Source organism: Brassica rapa, chromosome A04 (genome assembly GCF_000309985.2).
Source record: "Brassica rapa cultivar Chiifu-401-42 chromosome A04, CAAS_Brap_v3.01, whole genome shotgun sequence".
Classification (NCBI taxonomy): Eukaryota; Viridiplantae; Streptophyta; class Magnoliopsida; order Brassicales; family Brassicaceae; genus Brassica; species Brassica rapa.
Window position 1 is genome coordinate 5,229,975 of NC_024798.2, and position 19,946 is coordinate 5,249,920.

Below are 19,946 nucleotides of genomic sequence, written 5' to 3' on the forward strand. Positions count from 1 at the left end.
TTTTAATATTTAATTGTTCAGAAATATATATATTTATATATTCGAGAGTATACAATGCATAGATGATACTAAACTGATCGCAAGAATTCTTTTTGGAAAACACAATATAACACAATAAATAATAATTAGATATATATATATATAATACTATTTTGATTTTGCTTATTTGTTATGTTTTCCATGATTTTAGTCAATTTTGCTTATTTGTCAAGTTTTATTAGGTTTTAGCTTAGTCATTGATTTATTAATTATTTTTAGCTGAATAACTAATTTATTAATTTAAAAAAATATCTGTAATTAATTTTATATATGATTAAAAACGAAGTTTGATTTATAATATTTAAATATATATGTTATATTAAAATTCTTATTTTGTTGTTTATCATATTTTATTAGGTTTTAAGCTTTTATATAGTTCATTGATTTATTATTTGTTTTTAACTTAGTATTTATTAATTTTCACAAAACCCGTAATGAATTTTATATATAATAAAACACACATTTTATTTTAATAATATTAAATTTATGTTATATTAAATAATTAATTATAAACTAATATAATAAAATTGTGAAAATATATTTAAAAATTAAGAGAATTCTTATATATTTTGTGTTGCTATCTGAAAACAATATTTTTTATTATAAAGTTTAAAAACTAAGATATAAAACAATTTATAATTAAATATTAGTCAAACAAAAATACTTATATAAAGATATTTTCTAAACTATTTCTAATATAAGAGAGTTTTAAAACTTTTAACACGATAGTAAGTACATAGTTTGATGAACGTTTTTTGACATATATAAATAATTTGATGTTTGATTTAACTATTTAAAATTATAAATAATAATTTAACTTGTGACCAAGTTCAAAACAAGTTTTCTTGCTTTTACTTTAAACCAGTTTAAGTTTAATCCGTGAAACACTATAGCTTCAGGTGGTGACCACTAGAAGAATGAAAAAAATGAACAAATAAAAAATAAAATTTCATTTGAAGAATTGAAAAAGTAAAAAAAAATATGAATTTTTGTTTAATTTGTTCCTTATCAAAATTGCATAGGGAATTCTTTTCTTATAAATTCATTCCTCCATGGGGAATTTAGAAGAAGAAAAAAAGATATACCTTTCAATAATTTGACTAAAATTTCAACATAACTGGTACAAATTTTGAGGAACAAAGAATTCACCATAATTTTTTTTCCTTCAGCATGTTCACCAATTAGAGTTTTATAATACCGATTTTGGATTAATAAAATATAAAATAATAAATATTCGTAAGATGATTATGTCTGCATGTGTGGACAAACTCCTAGGTGATGAAAATCGCGCATTCAAAGCTACATCGTGGTTGATTGATGGAGAAGAAGATCAGACGTCGCAATAACACGAAGAATCCGAAACTGGAACCGTTCGGTGATGGAGAAGAAGATCAGAAGTCGCAATAGAACGAAGAGAGAAGATGAGACGGCATAAAGAGAGGATTAGGTCGCCACCTCTATCGGGCTGTCAAGATGGTTTCTTCATCCACACATGAGGCCCATAACAATTAGAAAGCCCGCACAGATCGATTCACAAATAAATGAAACGGTGTGTTTTACCGAATGGGACACATGTCGTCTTTTCCTGCGTTGAATTGATGACATGTAAAGGAGAGAAACTCTTCTTTATAATATTAGATTGTAATTAACCAAAAATTAAATGAAAAACGTGATTTAAACGAAAATTAATTCATGTAAATGCTGGTTTGATCGTATTCCAGTTTATCTTATGTATATTCCAATGCTGGTCTGTGCACATTCCAGTTTCCCTTTTCCATGTACTATATTAACGTCCTCTTTTTATATTCCATGTACTATAATAACGTCCTTTTTTATATTTCACTTGTTTTGTATAGTGTAATATGTTCATTTTATAATGAATTAATGATGTTAGGCATAGAAATTATTACCCTCTCTTTATCACTTTAAGTGATTTTTAAGGTTTTTGCACTTAAATTAAAAAAATACAAACTTCTATACAATTTATCTTGATTACATAAAAACATCACTAAATGAAATTAATTCAACCAATAAAAAAAATTCAGTATTTTGCAATTGGTAACAAAGTTTAAATGATATTAAATTCTATTTAGAATAATGAGAACATCAATTTTTTTGAAACAATTTTTTTTCTCTAAACACCACTTAAAGTGATACGGAAGGAGTAGTACTTTAATTTTTGTTCTCATAATGCATGTATTACTAAAAATTCTTAAATATAATTATATTAAAATAATGAAATTATCAATATCTATTTGTATTTCATAAAATTTAAATTTATGAAATAGTAAGATAATTAAGTATTATATTTATCGAGTAAATAAATGAAATATTATCATTATCTCAATTCACTTCCTTTTTAAGTTTTTCCCCAAAATTATCATAAATTTTAAATTTACTTTGTTAATTGCTTAAATGTTTTTTTTTTTCGAAGTAGTTTCATGCATGTTACTTGTTTAAAGAGATAAAGAGGATTAAAAGAGATAAAAATTCATTTTTATATTATTTTATTGCCTGAAATATTTGATAATGTTTACATTTCAATAGTTTTATAGATTACATTGATGTTTAAAAGAAAAAAATTAAACTAAAAAAAGTAAAAAAACCAAAAATGATAAAGAATATAAAAATTAATTTATCGTATTAGTTTTTAAATTTATACTATATATGTTAATATATATCTGTAAGAAGATTGTGTTTGCATGTACGGATAAAAAATATAGTTTTTTATTATAATTTGCGTTGTCAATTATAAGTTCTAATATTTTTGTGTGTAAGTGATTTTTAACTAATAATTTATGGATTGTAAATACTTGATTGAATTAAATACATATTTTTTCTAAGTATAAATTTATTTTTATATGATGATTTTGTTAAATATTTTTAAAAATTAGTAATATAAATTTGTAAGGTTTAAGTGTCGCCGTGTAATGACAAGGACGCATATGATTGGCCAATCGACGTGTAAGATCGTCCACGTGGCGCATTCTTAAGAAGGAAGCAGCGAATACAGAATTGGCAATGTATTTGTAATGTAGTCGCGATGACTAAAGTCTTGGAATACTCTCTCTGCCTTAATATTTCAAATTTGGCCAGCCTCTTCACTTTCTCCTTCTCTCTTCCTTTACGGACCCAAATCTAACTCTCTTTGTCTCTCTGTCTTTCTGTCTCTGAGTTCGAGATTCAGTTGAGATGATTTCCTTTGTTGGTCGAGCTCTGTTCGTTTCCGTCTTTCTTCTCTCCGCATGGCAAGAGTATGCAATTTTATCCCACTCCTTCTAGATTTGCTCTGTTACTCTCATTTCAAGATCTGCTTTTGTATCCTTGAGAAAAAAAAATCAAAATCTGTGTCTAATATATTAAAAGAATAACTAAATTATGGCTATCTAGACATGAATCATAGCTTACTTAGTTTTGGGGAAAAAGTAGAAAACATATGGATTGTTGATGGTGTTGGATTTGGTAGATACTAAAAGCTATTTCCGGTTGGATTTTATTTATGATTTTTTTTTCTTAATTAGCTCCAAAGATTTGCTCTTTCTCTAATAGTTGAATTGATCTTTCATATTTCAGTTGACTATCTTGGCTTCGGTTCTATTTAATTAACACCTCTTCTTTCTCTGGAGCAGGTTCAATGATTTTGGGGATAATGGAGGTCGAGCAGCTAAATCTCTAAGACCAAAGTTCAATGCTTTTGTTAGTCATGTCACAACTCATACTGGCCAGCAATTGCCACCCATCGATGTAAGTGTCTTCTTCATGTCTAGTCTCTGGGCCAAAAACAACAACAACCAAAATTTAATCTCGGATTGAGTCTTGTTGTTTTGTTTGCAGATGAAGCTTCTTGTTGCTGCTGCTATAGCCTTAAAGGGTATTGGTGGACTTTTGTTCGTTTCTGGCAGCTCCTTGGGAGCCTATCTCCTAGTATGTGGCCAACTCTTCCTATATTGAAATATTAGTATAAATAAATGAAGAGGAAAAAAACATGTTTTAACTCTACGAAATCTGGTTGCAGCTTCTTCATCAAGCTGTTGCCACCCCAATTCTTTACGATTTCTACAACTACGATGTCGAGAGAAAGGAATTTAGCCAACTGTTTTCCAAGTTTACTCAGGTTTAGCAAACTTGGTTTCTGAAAGATATATTGTGAGTTCCATATTCAATCTTTTATCATGCATGATCTGAGACTTTTCTATTATCAGAGCGTAGCACTCGTTGGGGCACTGCTCTTCTTTATTGGAATGAAGAACTCGAGGAGACATGGTAGGCAACTCCGGAAGAAGGCTCCAAAGGCTAAAGCAAATTAAAGAAAGAGATCGTTTTTTTTTTTGTTTTTTCAGATTTTGTAGCACAATCGGGTCTGTATTTTGAGATTTCTATTTTGGAATCCAGGCATTGTTTTAAAAGATGTAGGCAAAATCTTTGCAAATCATTTTTTGCTTTATTCTTTCCCACTTTCGGTTCTCTCAGAGAGATACCGTTTCATTTTGAATTTAAACTAAATTAATATGTGACTTTTACGTTGTGGAAGTACCATCAGATCAACAACCTCTTGAAAAAAAAACCATTTTCACTTACTGATAATTCTCTGCACAGTTCCATTCACAGAGCCTCCTGGCCCTCCTCTTTAGGACCAACCACAGACTTGTAAGTAGCATTTCAGTGGATAGTAGTAATAGGAACTTATAATGGAATAATGTAACAACAACATGCTCTCGTAGCTCAGTTGGTTAGAGCACCCGTTTAGTAAGCGGGAGGTCTTGAGTTCAACTCTCAACGAGAGCATTTCTGTTTTCTTTTTGATCCCCCCGGTCAAAAATCCACAAGAAACCACAAGACAAAGAGTAAAGCTTTTACACTTGCCAAACGGAATAATCCTAAAACCAAGTGGATTAGATATCTCTCTAAATTCTCTAGTACCAAACATAATATGTAATGTAATGGAGAGTTTAAGCAGCAGGAGGCCTGAGTTCTTGATCACGAGAGGTATCGCGAACGGATTGAGGCAAGTAATGCCACATTGGCATGTAACCGTAGCTCGGATAAACAGCCATCTTGTTTTGATTAAATGGAGTTGGAATCTGAGGCATGAACCCTGTAGATGGAACCATCATAGACTTCAGCTGCTGTTCCGTCTTCTCCTTCTCCGCCTTCAAAGCTTGCTTCTCCTCCCTCAGCTCATTCTTCTCAGCCTATACGTCAAAACCAAAACTTTATTCTCGTTCCATAGACTAAGGTTCTTGCAATTGATGAGAAAGCGAACCAACCTTGAGACTCTTGATCTCTTCTAAGAGCTTCTGATTAGTTTCTTCAAGCTCATGAGCTTCATCTCTGAGTTGATTCAAGACACGGATTGCATCATCGAGTATAGCTGGTTTATCGGTCTTTGGAGTCCTCCCAGGCTCTAAAACCGAGCTCAAATCCATGAACCTAAAGACACAAACCCAGTTTTAGACAATTCAAACTAAAAAAACTAATAAGTTCTAAACAAATTGTACTTTTCATTTAGCTTCTCTCTCCTCAATCTCTCACGACAAGCTTTGGTTCCTCCTGGTCTGACACAAGATCCAGTCCTTCCCCTATCAACAACAACCACCACAGATTCTTATCAAACACAATCAAGATCACACAAAAGTTTTGGATTTTTTATCAAAGCCTACCGCTTTCTAGAGCATTCCTCATCTACATGTTCTTGTTCTTGCTTAACAGCTCCACCAGATGAGCTAGAGTTAACAACTACTTCATCTTCCTGCACAGTTCCACAATCATTTGGCCCTCCAAAGTTATGAAACTCCCCTGGCTCTTGCGTTAAAACTCCACCGTACGATGTCAAATCTCCGATGTTGAAAACTTGTTGTGGTTCGTTCTGTAGATTGACACCGTATGACCCAAAATCTGGGAAGGTACCTGCTTGATCAGGCTGCAAATCTACACCGAACTGTGTGTAATCATCGAGTTCTGCTCCATTGCTGCTGAAACAGACATCTCTCTCGTTCATCAATAGAATAATAAAATCAACAATATTGAGTTACTTCTCATATTCAATTTAACAGCTTAAACCGAATCAACAACGTTGTTAAACAATAAAAAATAGAATTGGTTTCGTCAAATCAATATCAAAATACACAATTAAAAGCAAATTTGATAAATCAAAATAGAAAACAACAAGAATCGATAGAGAAGAGAGGAAAGGAAGAACCTTTGATCGAAGCAAAAGAAATCAGAGACGAAATCTTCATCGTCGAGAGAAGGATACATCTGAATCTCAAGAACACAGATTTGAGAATGCTTCGATCGAGAGAGAGAGAGAGACGCCAATGTCGGAAGAAAATTTAATTATTACAGATTTAAAAAATCGAGTGACGCCGAGGAGATGATGATAAGAATTGGTGGGAACAATATTCTACGATTTGATATTAGTGGAAAATTAAAGGAAGGATTATTTACTTTATTTTTTTAACTTCAAATTCTTATTCGGGAAAAGACAAATCGCGTCCAAAGAGTATTGAATCGGAATCGAAACGATGTATCTGTCTTAATGACTAGACTAGGTGATAACCCGCGCCCTGCGCAGAATAAATAGATTTCAAAATATTACACTTTTAATATGTAGACATAATAAAAGCTAAAGTCATAGCAAAAAATACTATATGTTATAAAGTAAGAGTTAGACGAAATTTAATATGTCAATCTAAATTAAGCTGCAAAAATTTTGTTTAAAAATTGTATATTTATTTGCATAAAATAAATTATAAATATAAAATAAAACAAAACATAAACAATAGACTAATAAAATATAAAAGAAACAATGTCTTGAATGGTTTCAAATCGGAAACAAAGTTAAAACCAACCATTTGATTGCTTGAGAGAATGTTTTGATATGAGCAAAGTCGAGAAGAAAAGTGTGGTGAGTTTTCTGAATTATAGAAGCCGTATATTTATACTAAAAAGAAATCGCCGTGTGGTCATATAGATTCAAAATAATGGTCGTAACTAAATCGAATATTACACATAACTTGCGCTCCAATCTTAGTCGAGAATTACTTTAATATTGTAAATAGTTAATGCAAAATTTCTTTTATCAATCGCAATTGAACAAATTCAAAAAAATTCACGATTATTAATTGATTACAATCATTTGAACCTTAATCTACGTTCCTTATATATAAAAGTCAAGTCCTTGCAAATCACGTATTATTACCATCATTTTACCAAATTTGTAATTTAAAAATATGTCAAAGTTATTAGAAGTTTCCTTTTTCCCAATCATCAATCAATTTCGTCCTTGCAAATAACATTTGAATCATGGGCAATTTGCTCCGCCATTATTTGCATTATGCAAGTTGGCGTTAAAATCTTAATTACGATAGATCACCTAAGGTAAGTTTTTATATGTGTATGCCAGAAAATCGTATTGTACCTTAGTTTCTACAATCGCAAGGCGGAGATCATCTAACAATTTAATGAAACGGGGCAAGTATATGTCATATGCATGGTTCTTCTGTTTCATTATTTTAAGAAAAAAAGTTTTTTTTTCTTGATATATTTTTAAGAGAACAAATATTTTTTCGCATTTTTAAGAAAATCAATCACTTGAGCACGTATTGATCATCAAATACTTTTAGGATTTTACAGAAAAACAAACTTTGGTTGATAATTGCACATTAATTTTTCGCATCTATATTCATTTTTGAATAAAAAAATTAGACCACTACGTATGTCAGTAATTTTTTGTATTGAAACAAATTAATGAAAAAACTTCAGTCAAGGTAATTAACATAATTTTAAAATCTTTGATATAATACGTAGAGCTTCGGTTAAGGTAACTAACGCAAGAAGTAAATGATAAGATTTGATGTAATACGTATCAACGTATATATGTGACAAATGTAGACAAAACTGAAGTAATTATAATGTTTTGATCAATGGCATGTTGTGTAATTACTCTAGTTAACAAAGGGGTTTTAAATAGAATAGGTGAGAGAGCTTGTGGAGTTGCCACATAAGAAATGACATACTTGTAATAAACACATGAACTAAAGGTTATTTATTTTTAATGCTCCTCAAATAATAAGAAAGGGATGTGGGGCTATTATCAGCCGGTATTTTGGAATTTGTTGCCATTTACACCTTTTTTTTTTTGTTACTTTTTGTTTTCTTACTTCGATTTAATCGAGTGTTACAGACCGCGACACCCGATTAGAAGAAGCGATGTTCAACTTTTGTGATAACCAAATCAACTCGGTCAACAAACTTCACATACAAACATCGACTTATCCCAAGATGAATTGATTAATGCTCCAAATGAAGGAGACGGATAAGTGTTGCGGATCCAGCAGATCAAGTGTTTTGTGTGGTACAAGTGTAGATCAAGCAGATATAGGGATTGTTCGTTTCTCCATCTATTATCTCCATCCAGTTGTTCCATCTATGCGATCCATCCAAATGGTCTATCTAGATTTTAGGAACTATTCGTTTCTCCATCTAGATGAGCCACCTAGATGAGTCATCTGGATGGATTTTATGTTTGTTCCATTATTTCTATTTCGATCCAGATGAGTTTAATAAACAAATTATAAATATATCTTTATTTTGATTTAATCATATGTTTAATATTGGCGAAAAAATGCGGTTTTGGCGAGAAAATGCGGTTTTGGCGAGAAATCGCAGTTTTGGCGAGAAATCGTGTTTTGCGGTTTTGGCGAGAAACTACGTTTTGCGGTTTTGGTGGGAAAACATGTTTTGGCGGGAACACACAATTTTACGGTTTTGGCGAAAAACGTATTTTTTTACGATTTTGGCGGGAAAACATGTTTTTGTGATTTTGGCAAGAAATGCGTTTTTACGGTTTTGGCGAGAAAATATGTGTTTTACGGTTTTGGCGGGAAAACATATTTTTGTGATTTTGGCGGGAAAATGCGTTTTTACGGTTTTGGCGAGAAATTATGTGTTTTACGGCTTTGGCGGGAAAATGCGTTTTTGCGGTTTTGGCGGAAATTGTGTTTTGTAGTTTTGGTGGGAAAATGTTTTTTTCTTTTTGTCGTTTTTCATGAGTGATAAAATGATATTAGGTTTGAGTTTGTAATTTGTTAATTACATGGTGGTATAATAGACATTATATCATTTTGACAAACTCATCTCCATCTAGATGATCCAATTTGGATCGACTAGCTGATTTTCAAAATTAAGCCTAAATTTTTAAAACTCATTCAGATGAGCCATCCAGATGACTTGTACTTTTAATGCATAAACGAACAAAACTTTCATCTTCATTCAGATAGCTCATCTGGGTGGAAAAACGAAAAACCCCATAGTGGTTCAAAACATACGTTCGAACGGTAAAAATAGATAAAGTGGCCCAAAGTAATGTACAAGTTTAAATTAATATATATATATATATATATATAAAGTTATAATACTATTTATTTCATAATTAAAAGTAGTTATTTTAAAAATATTTTTATAAAGAAACAATAAATTATTCACAATATAATATAAATTAAACATATATATTATTCTTTTGAGTTTGAGAAATAAATATGTATATGATTTTGGATGATTTTAAATAACTATATTTTGATAAAAAGTCGTGTGAAATATTTTCTTAATTATTTTTCAAGGAATTAATATTTATTTACTTTTTAATAAAATTTAAACAATCTCTTCACTAAATATTTTTGAATATAATATATAAACTATTATAGATATCAACTATATATAAATATCAATGTGTAAATTTTATATTGGTGTGAATTATTAATTTAGTATATTTAGTATTTTGAAAATATTATTTACTTAAGTGTAAATATTAATTTAGTATTGTTATTATTATTTTTAATTGGATATAAGTAATTATATCAAGATAATGAACTATCTATATCAGAGTTACCAATTTGGTTTACAGGGTCAATATGAGTCTGTAAATGTTTGCTGTCAAAAAAACAAAACTATCTATATATATATATTATTGAATAACAGCATACAATTATTTGATGTTTAAAAAATATATACAATACAAGGATAAACTAAACTACTTGTAAACAGGAGTTGATGAAATGCTTCACTTGGGGTCCAAAAATTAAGAACAAACAATAACAGTTTTTTTTTTTTTTTGACAGCAAGAAAATTTACAGACTCATAAAGACTCCGTAAACCAAGGTGGCAATAACAGTTTTTTTTAAAAGCAGTCTAACTACCTTATTCACGGAAATACTACGGTTTTGTTGAATGGTGAAAAAAAAAGTGGATGCTATACATATGTGTTCCCTCTACTAATTATCCATCTCCCACTCAAACAGCCCCCAAAAAAAAATTGTCGACCAGGTTAATCTATGGACATAAGCATAGTCAGTTATTTGTCAAATTAACCCATTCAAATTAAATTTAAATATCATCCTAAATCGTTTCAATAGCAATATATATTTATAGATACAAAAGTAATTAAATGAATAATATCCTAACATATAAAATCATATTAGGAAAAAATCTTTCTTAGATGTAATATTGTGCTTTAATACCATTTTAATCTAATTATACTTTGAAAAATGTATATTATATTGCAAACATGTTTATTTAATATGTGGTTTGATTTGAAATAGCCTCTGGTTAAACTTTGTTGATATGAAATACCATTAACAACATATTACAGCATATTACATATTGTAATTATCTATACAGATGATCGGTCAGACCGTTTTTTTTTTAACACTGATATTTTTTAATTAACAAAGTTAATATTGAAAAATAATACCAATATCAAATTGTATTCAGTTTTCGGATTTATATATGATATTTTTATTATATATTCAGCTTTCGGATTTTATCATAAATTTTATTAACTATAGTAATTTAGGCAGTTGAGACAAACAAACAAAAAATTTAGTTACTTATATGTTATAAAAGCTTATGAGTGATGTAAATAGTGAAGTTAATACAACGTATATCAAAACCAAAACAACAAAAAAACATGATAAAAATGGTTGAATGATTTACTTGTGATTATAAATACTTTTTAGCGACAAAATATCTAACGGTTTACACGTTTAGAATATCAATTTGTATCTTGATTAAGAATCCCAATGTTATTACAAATGGTGTGTATCAGTTCGACGCCAGGGAATAATCAACCATATCATCAAAATCGTATATATACATCAACATCGACATAAAGAAGAGTCTACCTTGTCATCTTATGGTCAGTGGTTGTCACAGTGAAAGAATAAAGGATCCCTAACTTTTTGTAGCTCTTGGAACAATGTAACGTCGTTTTTTGTTCCAAAACACATCTCAAACAAATTATTCCCCACCGTAAAATTATAATCTTCTGAAGAATCCTCTTATGAAATTATATTGCTCGCTGCTCGTGAAAACGACGTATGTTGAACGCACGACGAAAAAAATAAACAATTTACTATTTTGTCAACTGTATAAATTATTACAATTGTCTTACTTAAACCATTAGACAACTTGATTGGTTTATCGGCATCGAATTAATTTTATATGCATTTGGCACTAATTTTAGAACATGTTCCGATAAATTTGACAACATTCTGACTTTTAGTTTACTAAACTATATGGACCAAGTGTGTGTATTTGACAACGTTCGAAACCTTAGTTCTTAACAGGTGCTGTATATGGACCAAGTGTGTGATCATAATTATAGCATGTTATTTTCCAAGCATTGAACACATGATTTATATGATGCGTGATTGGGAAGTATGGAGTAAGTGGGAGAAAATTAAAAGGTGAAAATGAGAGGAAAAGTAAAATATGGGAGAGAGGGTAATATATGGCCCTGTTTGTTTACGTGTCGCGCGACCTGCGACCTGCGACCTGTGCGACTGATCGCAAGTCGCAGGTTGTTGTTCGTTTTGATGTCGCGCGACTGATCGCGCGACCAGTCGCAGGTTCCCATTCAAGTCGCTCGAAAAAACAGCGATTAAAAATTAAGAAAATGGAAACAACTGTCGGGAAGCTATCTTTTAAGGCTTTTCGAGACATGGAAAAACATAGAAGTCTTAGATCTCCATGTTAGTGTGAAGTAAACCTTATTGGAGACAATTAGAGTCTAGAGTCAGCCATGAGCAGAAGCAAGAGAAGTTTGGACATTTGGCCTTAATTAAAATTAAGTATTTATAATTCGTTTGTATATATAATCTCAAAAAGATTACAAGTGCAGTCAAATGGTAAATGTAGATGTTTGTAAAATTTTGGATAAATGACTTAGATAGTACAAAAAATTATTATGACGAAATTAGCACACAAGGAAAAAATGATTATGTTAACACTAGTTGAAAGATAAAACCACTTAATTACTTCAAATCCTAAACTTTTACTCTAACCACATCTCCTAAACACTTAACCTTAAATTCTAATGTTTAAACTCAAACATAAAATAAAAATATATTTTTACTTTAAATTAGTACTATTTTGTCATTTTCCCTTTTATATGCTAATTTTGAAATGATAAAGTGTTTTAGCACTAATTTAGGGTATATCTTTAAATTTTTACATTTCAATTTTCTTTAATAGCCATATTAAAATATTTTACTAATTAGTGCGCTTAGTTATTTCCTACGTTGCATTGAAGTGTATCCTAAGCCATGGTTCCTGGTTCGGAAGCGGGGTCGGAAGCGTGCAGAACCGCTCGGAAGGGTGTCAGAACCGCGGTTTTGAAAAAACAGATTTGGAAGCGTATTGGAACCAATGATTCCTAGTTGGAAGAGTGTAAATCCAATAATGAAATCGTAAATAAAAAAATTAAATGTGTTTATGTTTTATTTCCTGAACTGAAAACCCTAATTAAAAAAAAAAAAAAAAGGAAACCCAAAAGACTACGACTACGAGTCGTCATTCTCATCTCTTTTACATTTCATAGTTGCTATATTTCTTCTTCTTTGTACCAAGACCAAACAATCGATCAAGGTAATTTTCTTTCGACTTTTATTTCTTTGTTAATTGTTATATTCTTCTTCTTTTTTTTAATGATTAGATGGTTAGTATCGGTTGAAAGTTGAAACTAAAACTGAATTTGGATTGTAAATCTAAGGTTAAAGTCTTATATTAAGCCCTTTTTTTAAAAAAAAAAGTCTTATATTAATATTAAAAAAGTGCAGAGAATCCTTTTTTTTTGGTGTTTCCTTTCGTTTCTACGTAGAGTATAGCGACCATGTCTGTTCATTGATCCATTATGACAATATTTATTTTCAGAAGTATGAACCCATCTGATAATGATGATGTGGATGACAAAGCACCCTTATAGATTTATGTGAACAAGATTGAAAAGATAGCAGGAGCGGGATCATGGAAGTTTGAATGCAAATTTTGCAATACAACGTTGGATCTCATACTAGAGTTGTGACTTATCTTTTACAAGAGGGAGTTAAGAGAATCAAATGATGCTTGAAAGTTACTCCACAACAAAGAGATAACATGAAGAAATTGGTTAATGATTGCAAGGAGAGGATAAAACGTGCAGCTCCTACGCCAGTTCCATTACCTTCATCGTCAAGAAAGGCATCTGCTTCTTCTCTTGACTATGACATGAACTAAAAATTTCCTGATACAAATGAGGCTGATTCAAAGAAGAGAAAATGAATGGGTTCAGCTTAAAAGCATTTTAACAATCAGGCTACGAAACAGTGTGATGGTGAAATATTTAGAATGTTCTGTACAAGCAGGTTGTTTTTTAACGTTGCAAGAAATCCTCATTATCGCAACTCATTTGTGTGTGCATCACAAATTCCAAGATTGTTCCTCCTGGTTATAATGATTTGAGGACTACACTTCTTCAAAAAGAAAAAAAGAACCTTGAAGTGCACTTGCAGCCTTTGAAGGATTCATGGAAACATAAAGGAGTTAGCATATGTAGTGATTGGCTGGTCAGATCTTCATCGAAGACCTATCTTAAATTTTATTGCTGCAAATGAGAGTGGTCCAATGATGTTAAGAGCAATCAACACTCAAGGTGAAACAAAAACTGGTGAGGTGATTGCAAAAATGATCATAGAATGCATTAAAAAGGTTGGACATGAGAATGTGGTTCAAGTACTCACAGACAATGCTTCAAATTGTGTAAAAGTTGGTGCACTTATTTGAACTATGTTTCCTACTATATTCTGGACACCATATGTGGTTCATACTTTGAATCTTGCACTCATGAACATATGTGCACCAGTTTATAATACAAGAAGCAATGGAGATGTGTATGATGCTTGTTATTGGATAAAGTCTATCAGTGAGGATGTTACTTGGATCAAGAAATTCATTATAAACCATGGAATAAGGCTTGTCATGTTCACAGAGCATTGTGATCTTAATGTCCTTACAATTTCTTCTACAAGGTTTGTGTTCTCTGTTTGTTAAGTTCAATCTTAATTAGATTTGTTTTTTTATAAAATAAAATTATTAAGTTTGTTTTTACAGGTTTGCTTCAACAGTTGTGATGCTTAAGAGATTCAAGAAAATAAAAACCGGATTACAACAAATGGTGATCCGACCTAAGTGGGATGATTATAAAGATGATGGTGAAGAAGGAACATCAGCAGTGAAGAAAAAGATATTAGATAAGATGTTATGGGATGAGATTGAATATGTTTTGTCTTTCACTTTACCGATATATAATGTGATTAGAGCTGCTGATACTGATAAGCCTTCACTTCATCTTGTTTATTAATGGTGGGAAAGCATGATACAAACTGTGAAAACAGTTATCTTTAGAGAGGAAAGGAAATAACTTGAAGATGACTCGGTTTTTTGGAATGTTGTGCAATCTATTTTGACATCTCGTTGGAGTAAAAGTAACACTCCTCTCCATTGTATGGCACATTCTCTAAATCTCAACTATGTTATAAATGTATTCTACTTCATATGATTTATTATCTTACAAACTAAAATTTAAACAGTTTCGATAGTTATTTAAGTAACATTATTGTTGTTTATTTTGTTTGACGAAGATATTATAGCTCAAAGTGGCTTGGAGAAGAGAACAATAGAAAAGCTTCACATCAAGATTTGGAGATTATTAGAGAAAGAACAAATTGCATTACGAAGTATTTTCCAAATCAAGATGAAAGGAGAGAGGTTAACATTGAGTATTCTAATTTCTCTTGAAGCTTGGAAGATTTTGGTAGTGTTGATGTAATCATTGATAGATTTATCTTAGAACCTTTAAGATGGTGGGCAGTTCATGGATCTTCAGCTCCCAAGCTTCAAGCCTTAGCATTTAAGTTGCTTTTGGACAGCCTTTTTCATCATGTTGTGAAAGGAACTGGAGCACTTACAAGTTCATCCATTCTGCAACAAGAAACAAGATTATTGTGGGAACCGAAATTCGCACTGTCGATTTCCGTTTAAATAAGGAAACTAGGAAAACCCTAATTTCCCAGAGGTCCCGGATCTCTGCGAGAGCCAACGACAAGTGATCGAATATATGCGGAAATCATGAAAAGATAACAAACGAGTTTAGAGAAAACAGTAGATCTTATTTCGAGTCCGCGTAAGAGGGTTGCGATCATTACAAGAGAATACAAAGGCTTTGGCCGCAGGGGCCATCAGCGAGTTACCTAGTTCTAGCAACATAAAACCCTAATCCTAGTTGAGTCGCAGCTCGATAACAAAGGACGAAAAAGATATCTAAAAGGCTTAGATTGATTTCGGACTGAACCTTGTTAAAGGCTGCCTACGTACCCCTTTCGAGGATCAAGCCGAACGTAGTTCAATTGATAGAGCTGGACAAGAGATCGAACTGCCTGGGCGAGTTCGTCTAGTAATTGAGTGCCAGTCATAGAAACCGAACTTGTCGAGAATAAGCCTAAAGTTTCTAAGTGCAGAGAATTCCGAATCTAAAAAGTTCTCCCTCTTGCTCTTCGCCTAGGACTCCTTATATACTAGCTCCAAGGTCGGTTTACGCTTTTACTCTTCTGCCCTTAAGCCGTCATAGCATAAAAATGGAGATATTTCATTTTTCCCGATCTTCACAATTATCTTCAAAACTTCCGTATTTATCCGCGGAAACTTGACATTTATCCTTCCTTGTGGACCAATGTGGGAACCGAAATTCGCACTGTCGATTTCCGTTTAAATAAGGAAACTAGGAAAACCCTAATTTCCCAGAGGTCCCGGATCTCTGCGAGAGCCAACGACAAGTGATCGAATATATGCGGAAATCATGAAAAGATAACAAACGAGTTTAGAGAAAGCAGTAGATCTTATTTCGAGTCCGCGTAAGAGCGTTGCGATCATTACAAGAGAATACAAAGGCTTTGGCCGCAGGGGCCGTCAGCGAGTTACCTAGTTCTAGCAACATAAAACCCTAATCCTAGTTGAGTCGCAGCTCGATAACAAAGGACGAAAAAGATATCTAAAAGGCTTAGATTGATTTCGGACTGAACCTTGTTAAAGGCTGCCTACGTACCCCTTTCGAGGATCAAGCCGAACGTAGTTCAATTGATAGAGCTGGACAAGAGATCGAACTGCCTGGGCGAGTTCGTCTAGTAATTGAGTGCCAGTCATAGAAACCGAACTTGTCGAGAATAAGCCTAAAGTTTCTAAGTGCAGAGAATTCCGAATCTAAAAAGTTCTCTCTTCTGCTCCTCGCCTAGGACTCCTTATATACTAGCTCCAAGGTCGGTTTACGCTTTTACTCTTCTGCCCTTAAGCCGTCATAGCATAAAAATGGAGATATTCCATTTTTCCCGATCTTCACAATTATCTTCAAAACTTCCGTATTTATCCGCGGAAACTTGACATTTATCCTTCCTCGCGGGCCAAGCGCGAACCATGCTGTGGTTCACGGGCTTTTGGTTAGGAAAAATCGTAGGATGGGCCTCGAGTCGTGTTTTAGGTCCCTTTGGGCCGTCTTCCGACTCGACACGTTTACTACGAGTTTTCCGCGGTTTCTAATCCGCGAAGTTTGATCGATGAATTAGAATAGCGGGAAACATAGACTGAGCTTGCTACGGTCTTCGGGAGATAGCATTCGAAGGTTTGACGAGAATGCAAGGACTGGTGTCGTATCGATGTTCGGAAAGGTTCAATCGCTAAACAGCGACCAATCTTTGGCTCGAGCCCGGTCGCTATGTAGCGACCGAGCGAAACGAGTGCTCGGTCGCTACGTAGCGACCGAGCTTCGGCTTGAGCTCGGTCGCTACGTAGCGACCGAGCGGGACGATCGCTCGGTCGCTGCGTAGCGACCGAGCTTTTGGCCCGAGCTCGGTCGCTACGTAGCGACCGAGCGGGACGATCGCTCGGTCGCTACGTAGCGACCGAGCTTTGGCTCGAGCTCGGTCGCTACGTAGCGACCGAGCGGGACGATCGCTCGGTCGCTACGTAGCGACCGAGCGGGACGATCGCTCGGTCGCTACGTAGCGACCGAGCTTGGCTGAGCTCGGTCGCTACGTAGCGACCGAGCGGGACGATCGCTCGGTCGCTACGTAGCGACCAAGTGAGACGGATGCTCGGTCGCTACGTAGCGACCGAGCTTGGCTCGAGCTCGGTCGCTACGTAGCGACCGAGCTGTGTGCATGCTTGGTCGCCGCGTATCGATCGAGCTTGGCTTGTCCGCGGTCTGATTTCCATACTCGAGCTTGTCCGCGGCCGATTTGGATACATGTCCGTTGCCTTCGGACAATCGGTATTTAGTGGTTCGATTGAGATTTGGACGATATTTTACTGCAAGGCTGTTCGTAAAGATATCTTTACGAAGATTACTTTTCGTAAAAACGGTTATGCTGATTTTTACGGACTTTCAGACATTGATTCCGTCGTGACCGATTTTGACCCCAACAGTTAGCCCCCCAGCTCGTTAGAATCATGAGCTTCTAGCGTGAGGTTCTAGCGAGTGGCTTGGCAAGTTAGGCAAGTTAGGTGAGTTAGGCGGAATTAATGGTTGAAAAGGTCTGTGGTAAGTGATCTTCTCGCTCTCCTAAAAGTAGAAAACGCGATAAGATTGGGGCTGCGCCTTATGACGGCTGCCTACGTACCCTTGTTGAAGGGATCAAGCCTTTCGTAGTTCATCTTGGAGTTAAGGTTCTTATGACTAGTTTTCCAGTAGGACCTTTATGGTCTAGTTTTTATGTAGCGGTTATAAGGCGTGTTGCTGCCGATGGCATTTTGTATGGGTGTAGAGGGAAGACTACGAGTTGTCGTCTCGTAATCTAACTCTGTGTGAATTGCCATATCCATAATCTGTTTCGAGAGTTTTCCGCAGTGTGTAAACTTGCGGGATTTTCTGAAGACGTTCGAATATTGGCAAAGAGACAAATTTTGGGATCTCGTATCAGGGTGTTTGATACTATGCCTAGAGATGTTAGAGACCAGTGCGCTGGGTTTAGGGCAAGACCTAGGTTTACTCCTGGTTTTAGAGGGTGCGATGACTAATTCGACTTACGTATCCCGTTTCAGTTTCATCCTGATTCCATACCGATTTAAAGTCCGCGATAGGTTCTCGGCTTATACGACTTGTATGGTTGGAATCGAGCATCTCTCCGGAGACCGGAAGTGCTGGACCAAAATTTCGGATTTCTTTTATAGCGCTATTATCCTTGTGTCGGATGTAAGAGAGTCATCTTCTACGAGATGGCTAAGTCTGTTTAGGACGTTATGAGTTTGTTGTGATCAGCAACAAACTTAATGGTAAAAATTACTATTTTGAGTCTTCGCGAAGAATATGTTTTGAGAAGATGTTAGTGCGTATGACTGTCTGGTCTTCCATGAAGGTGTTTTTATCGAGGAAGGAAATTTCGTCGAAGAACTAATCTTCAGGCGTCCGCGACGTCTCGCGATGCTGAAGATTTGTTATTCTTTCGTATGCCACGTTTCGTGCTTGAAATTTCGCGGGCTTTGAAGATATTTCGCGATGTTGCGAGGGTTTAGTATTAGCCCTGTGTTTGAGAAACATTCTGGTTTGACTAAGAATGTTCGCAGCCAAAAATTGTTGTTCCTGTTCGGATGCTAATAGTTTTGTTTGCGATCGAGGAATTATGACTGAGGTGTCGTGTAAATTTGTCCATGGGAACAAGTGTTTTCCTTCATGGTGCTTTGTGAAGAGTTGGCCTTCCGAGATGTATTTCGTGCATTTTTTAGGATGTTTCGTATAGCTCTAGAAGCTTTGTTACGAATTTTTCCTTACATGCCGCGTATTGTGGTTAAAACGTTGCGGGCTTAAAGTGAATTGTGGAGCGTATTGAACTTGGTCAATTTTCGAAAAGTTTAGATTTTCCGTTAACCGTTTGGTTGTTAGGACTTAGTTTCGTTATGAAGAATTTATCATATGATTTCCGATTGTGGGCTATACGATAATTTATCATATCATATAACCGATTTTACGAAGGTCGTAAATCAGTGATATGTATACATATGTCAAAGTAGCATTGTTTCTGCGGGTTCTACGAGAAACGTTCCCGCTGTGATTTTGATCTTAGGTGAAGGTTGCTTGGCGTTACCCATGGAGTATTACCGAAGTTTATTTCAATACGATCTAGTCGCGGAACGTTTTTCATAGGTTTTTCGAGAGGATTCTCATGACACATTTGTTTCTTGAAAGAATTGGTCAACCAGAAGTGGATCTAGCTAACCATCGGGAGGAAAGTGCTTCTTTTAATGTGCACGATGCTACATATATTCTCGAGTTTTCTTCGTCGCAAATGTTTTCGATACTTTTCCGTGACTTACTTGGTACAACGGAAACTGAAAGAAATGCTTTGGTGATTGAAGATTTCTCGCCGCTAAGTTTAAAACGAAACTGGCTTTCTGAAGCCGGAAAAGGCTTCAATACTTTGGCTAATCGTCGAGTTTCAGTTTGATATTGGTACAAGTTTTCTGTACGCATGATTGCGACAAGAAATGATGTATAGTTTTTGAGATTATGTTCATGATCGTCTGGATATGTTGCTAGCGTTTAGACGAAT

The 19,946-nt window shown here is 34.2% G+C and overlaps 2 protein-coding genes, 1 long non-coding RNA gene and 1 other non-coding gene across 5 annotated transcripts; 3 read left to right on the top strand and 1 right to left on the bottom strand.

The window, feature by feature from the left end:
* The first annotated feature begins 3,054 nt into the window (after positions 1-3,054).
* LOC103849034 lies at positions 3,055-4,563 on the top strand. Its single transcript, XM_009125856.3, has 5 exons — positions 3,055-3,293; positions 3,669-3,783; positions 3,874-3,963; positions 4,055-4,153; positions 4,242-4,563. Exons 1-5 carry the CDS (start codon positions 3,232-3,234, stop codon positions 4,344-4,346), a joined length of 471 nt encoding a protein of 156 aa, XP_009124104.1. The 5' UTR covers positions 3,055-3,231; the 3' UTR covers positions 4,347-4,563.
* Positions 4,564-4,738: 175 nt separating this feature from the next.
* On the bottom strand, positions 4,739-6,531 carry LOC103849035 (transcription factor bHLH104). Of its 2 annotated transcripts, none has more exons than XM_009125857.3 (5): positions 6,239-6,531; positions 5,700-6,011; positions 5,538-5,618; positions 5,307-5,469; positions 4,739-5,231 (listed from the first exon to the last, which is right to left on the bottom strand). In XM_009125857.3, exons 1-5 carry the CDS (start codon positions 6,295-6,297, stop codon positions 4,989-4,991), a joined length of 858 nt encoding a protein of 285 aa, XP_009124105.1. In that variant the 5' UTR covers positions 6,298-6,531; the 3' UTR covers positions 4,739-4,988. The 2 variants fall into 2 exon arrangements, with proteins under 2 accessions (XP_009124105.1, XP_009124106.1); XM_009125858.3 differs by having other exon boundaries at positions 5,700-6,008; positions 6,239-6,526.
* TRNAT-AGU lies at positions 4,751-4,824 on the top strand. The gene has a single exon. It is a non-coding gene; the product is annotated as a tRNA-Thr (tRNA).
* Positions 6,532-9,700: 3,169 nt separating the features above from the next.
* LOC117133771 lies at positions 9,701-12,842 on the top strand. Its single transcript, XR_004457786.1, has 2 exons — positions 9,701-10,136; positions 10,211-12,842. It is a non-coding gene; the product is annotated as an uncharacterized LOC117133771 (long non-coding RNA).
* The last annotated feature ends 7,104 nt before the right edge of the window (positions 12,843-19,946 follow it).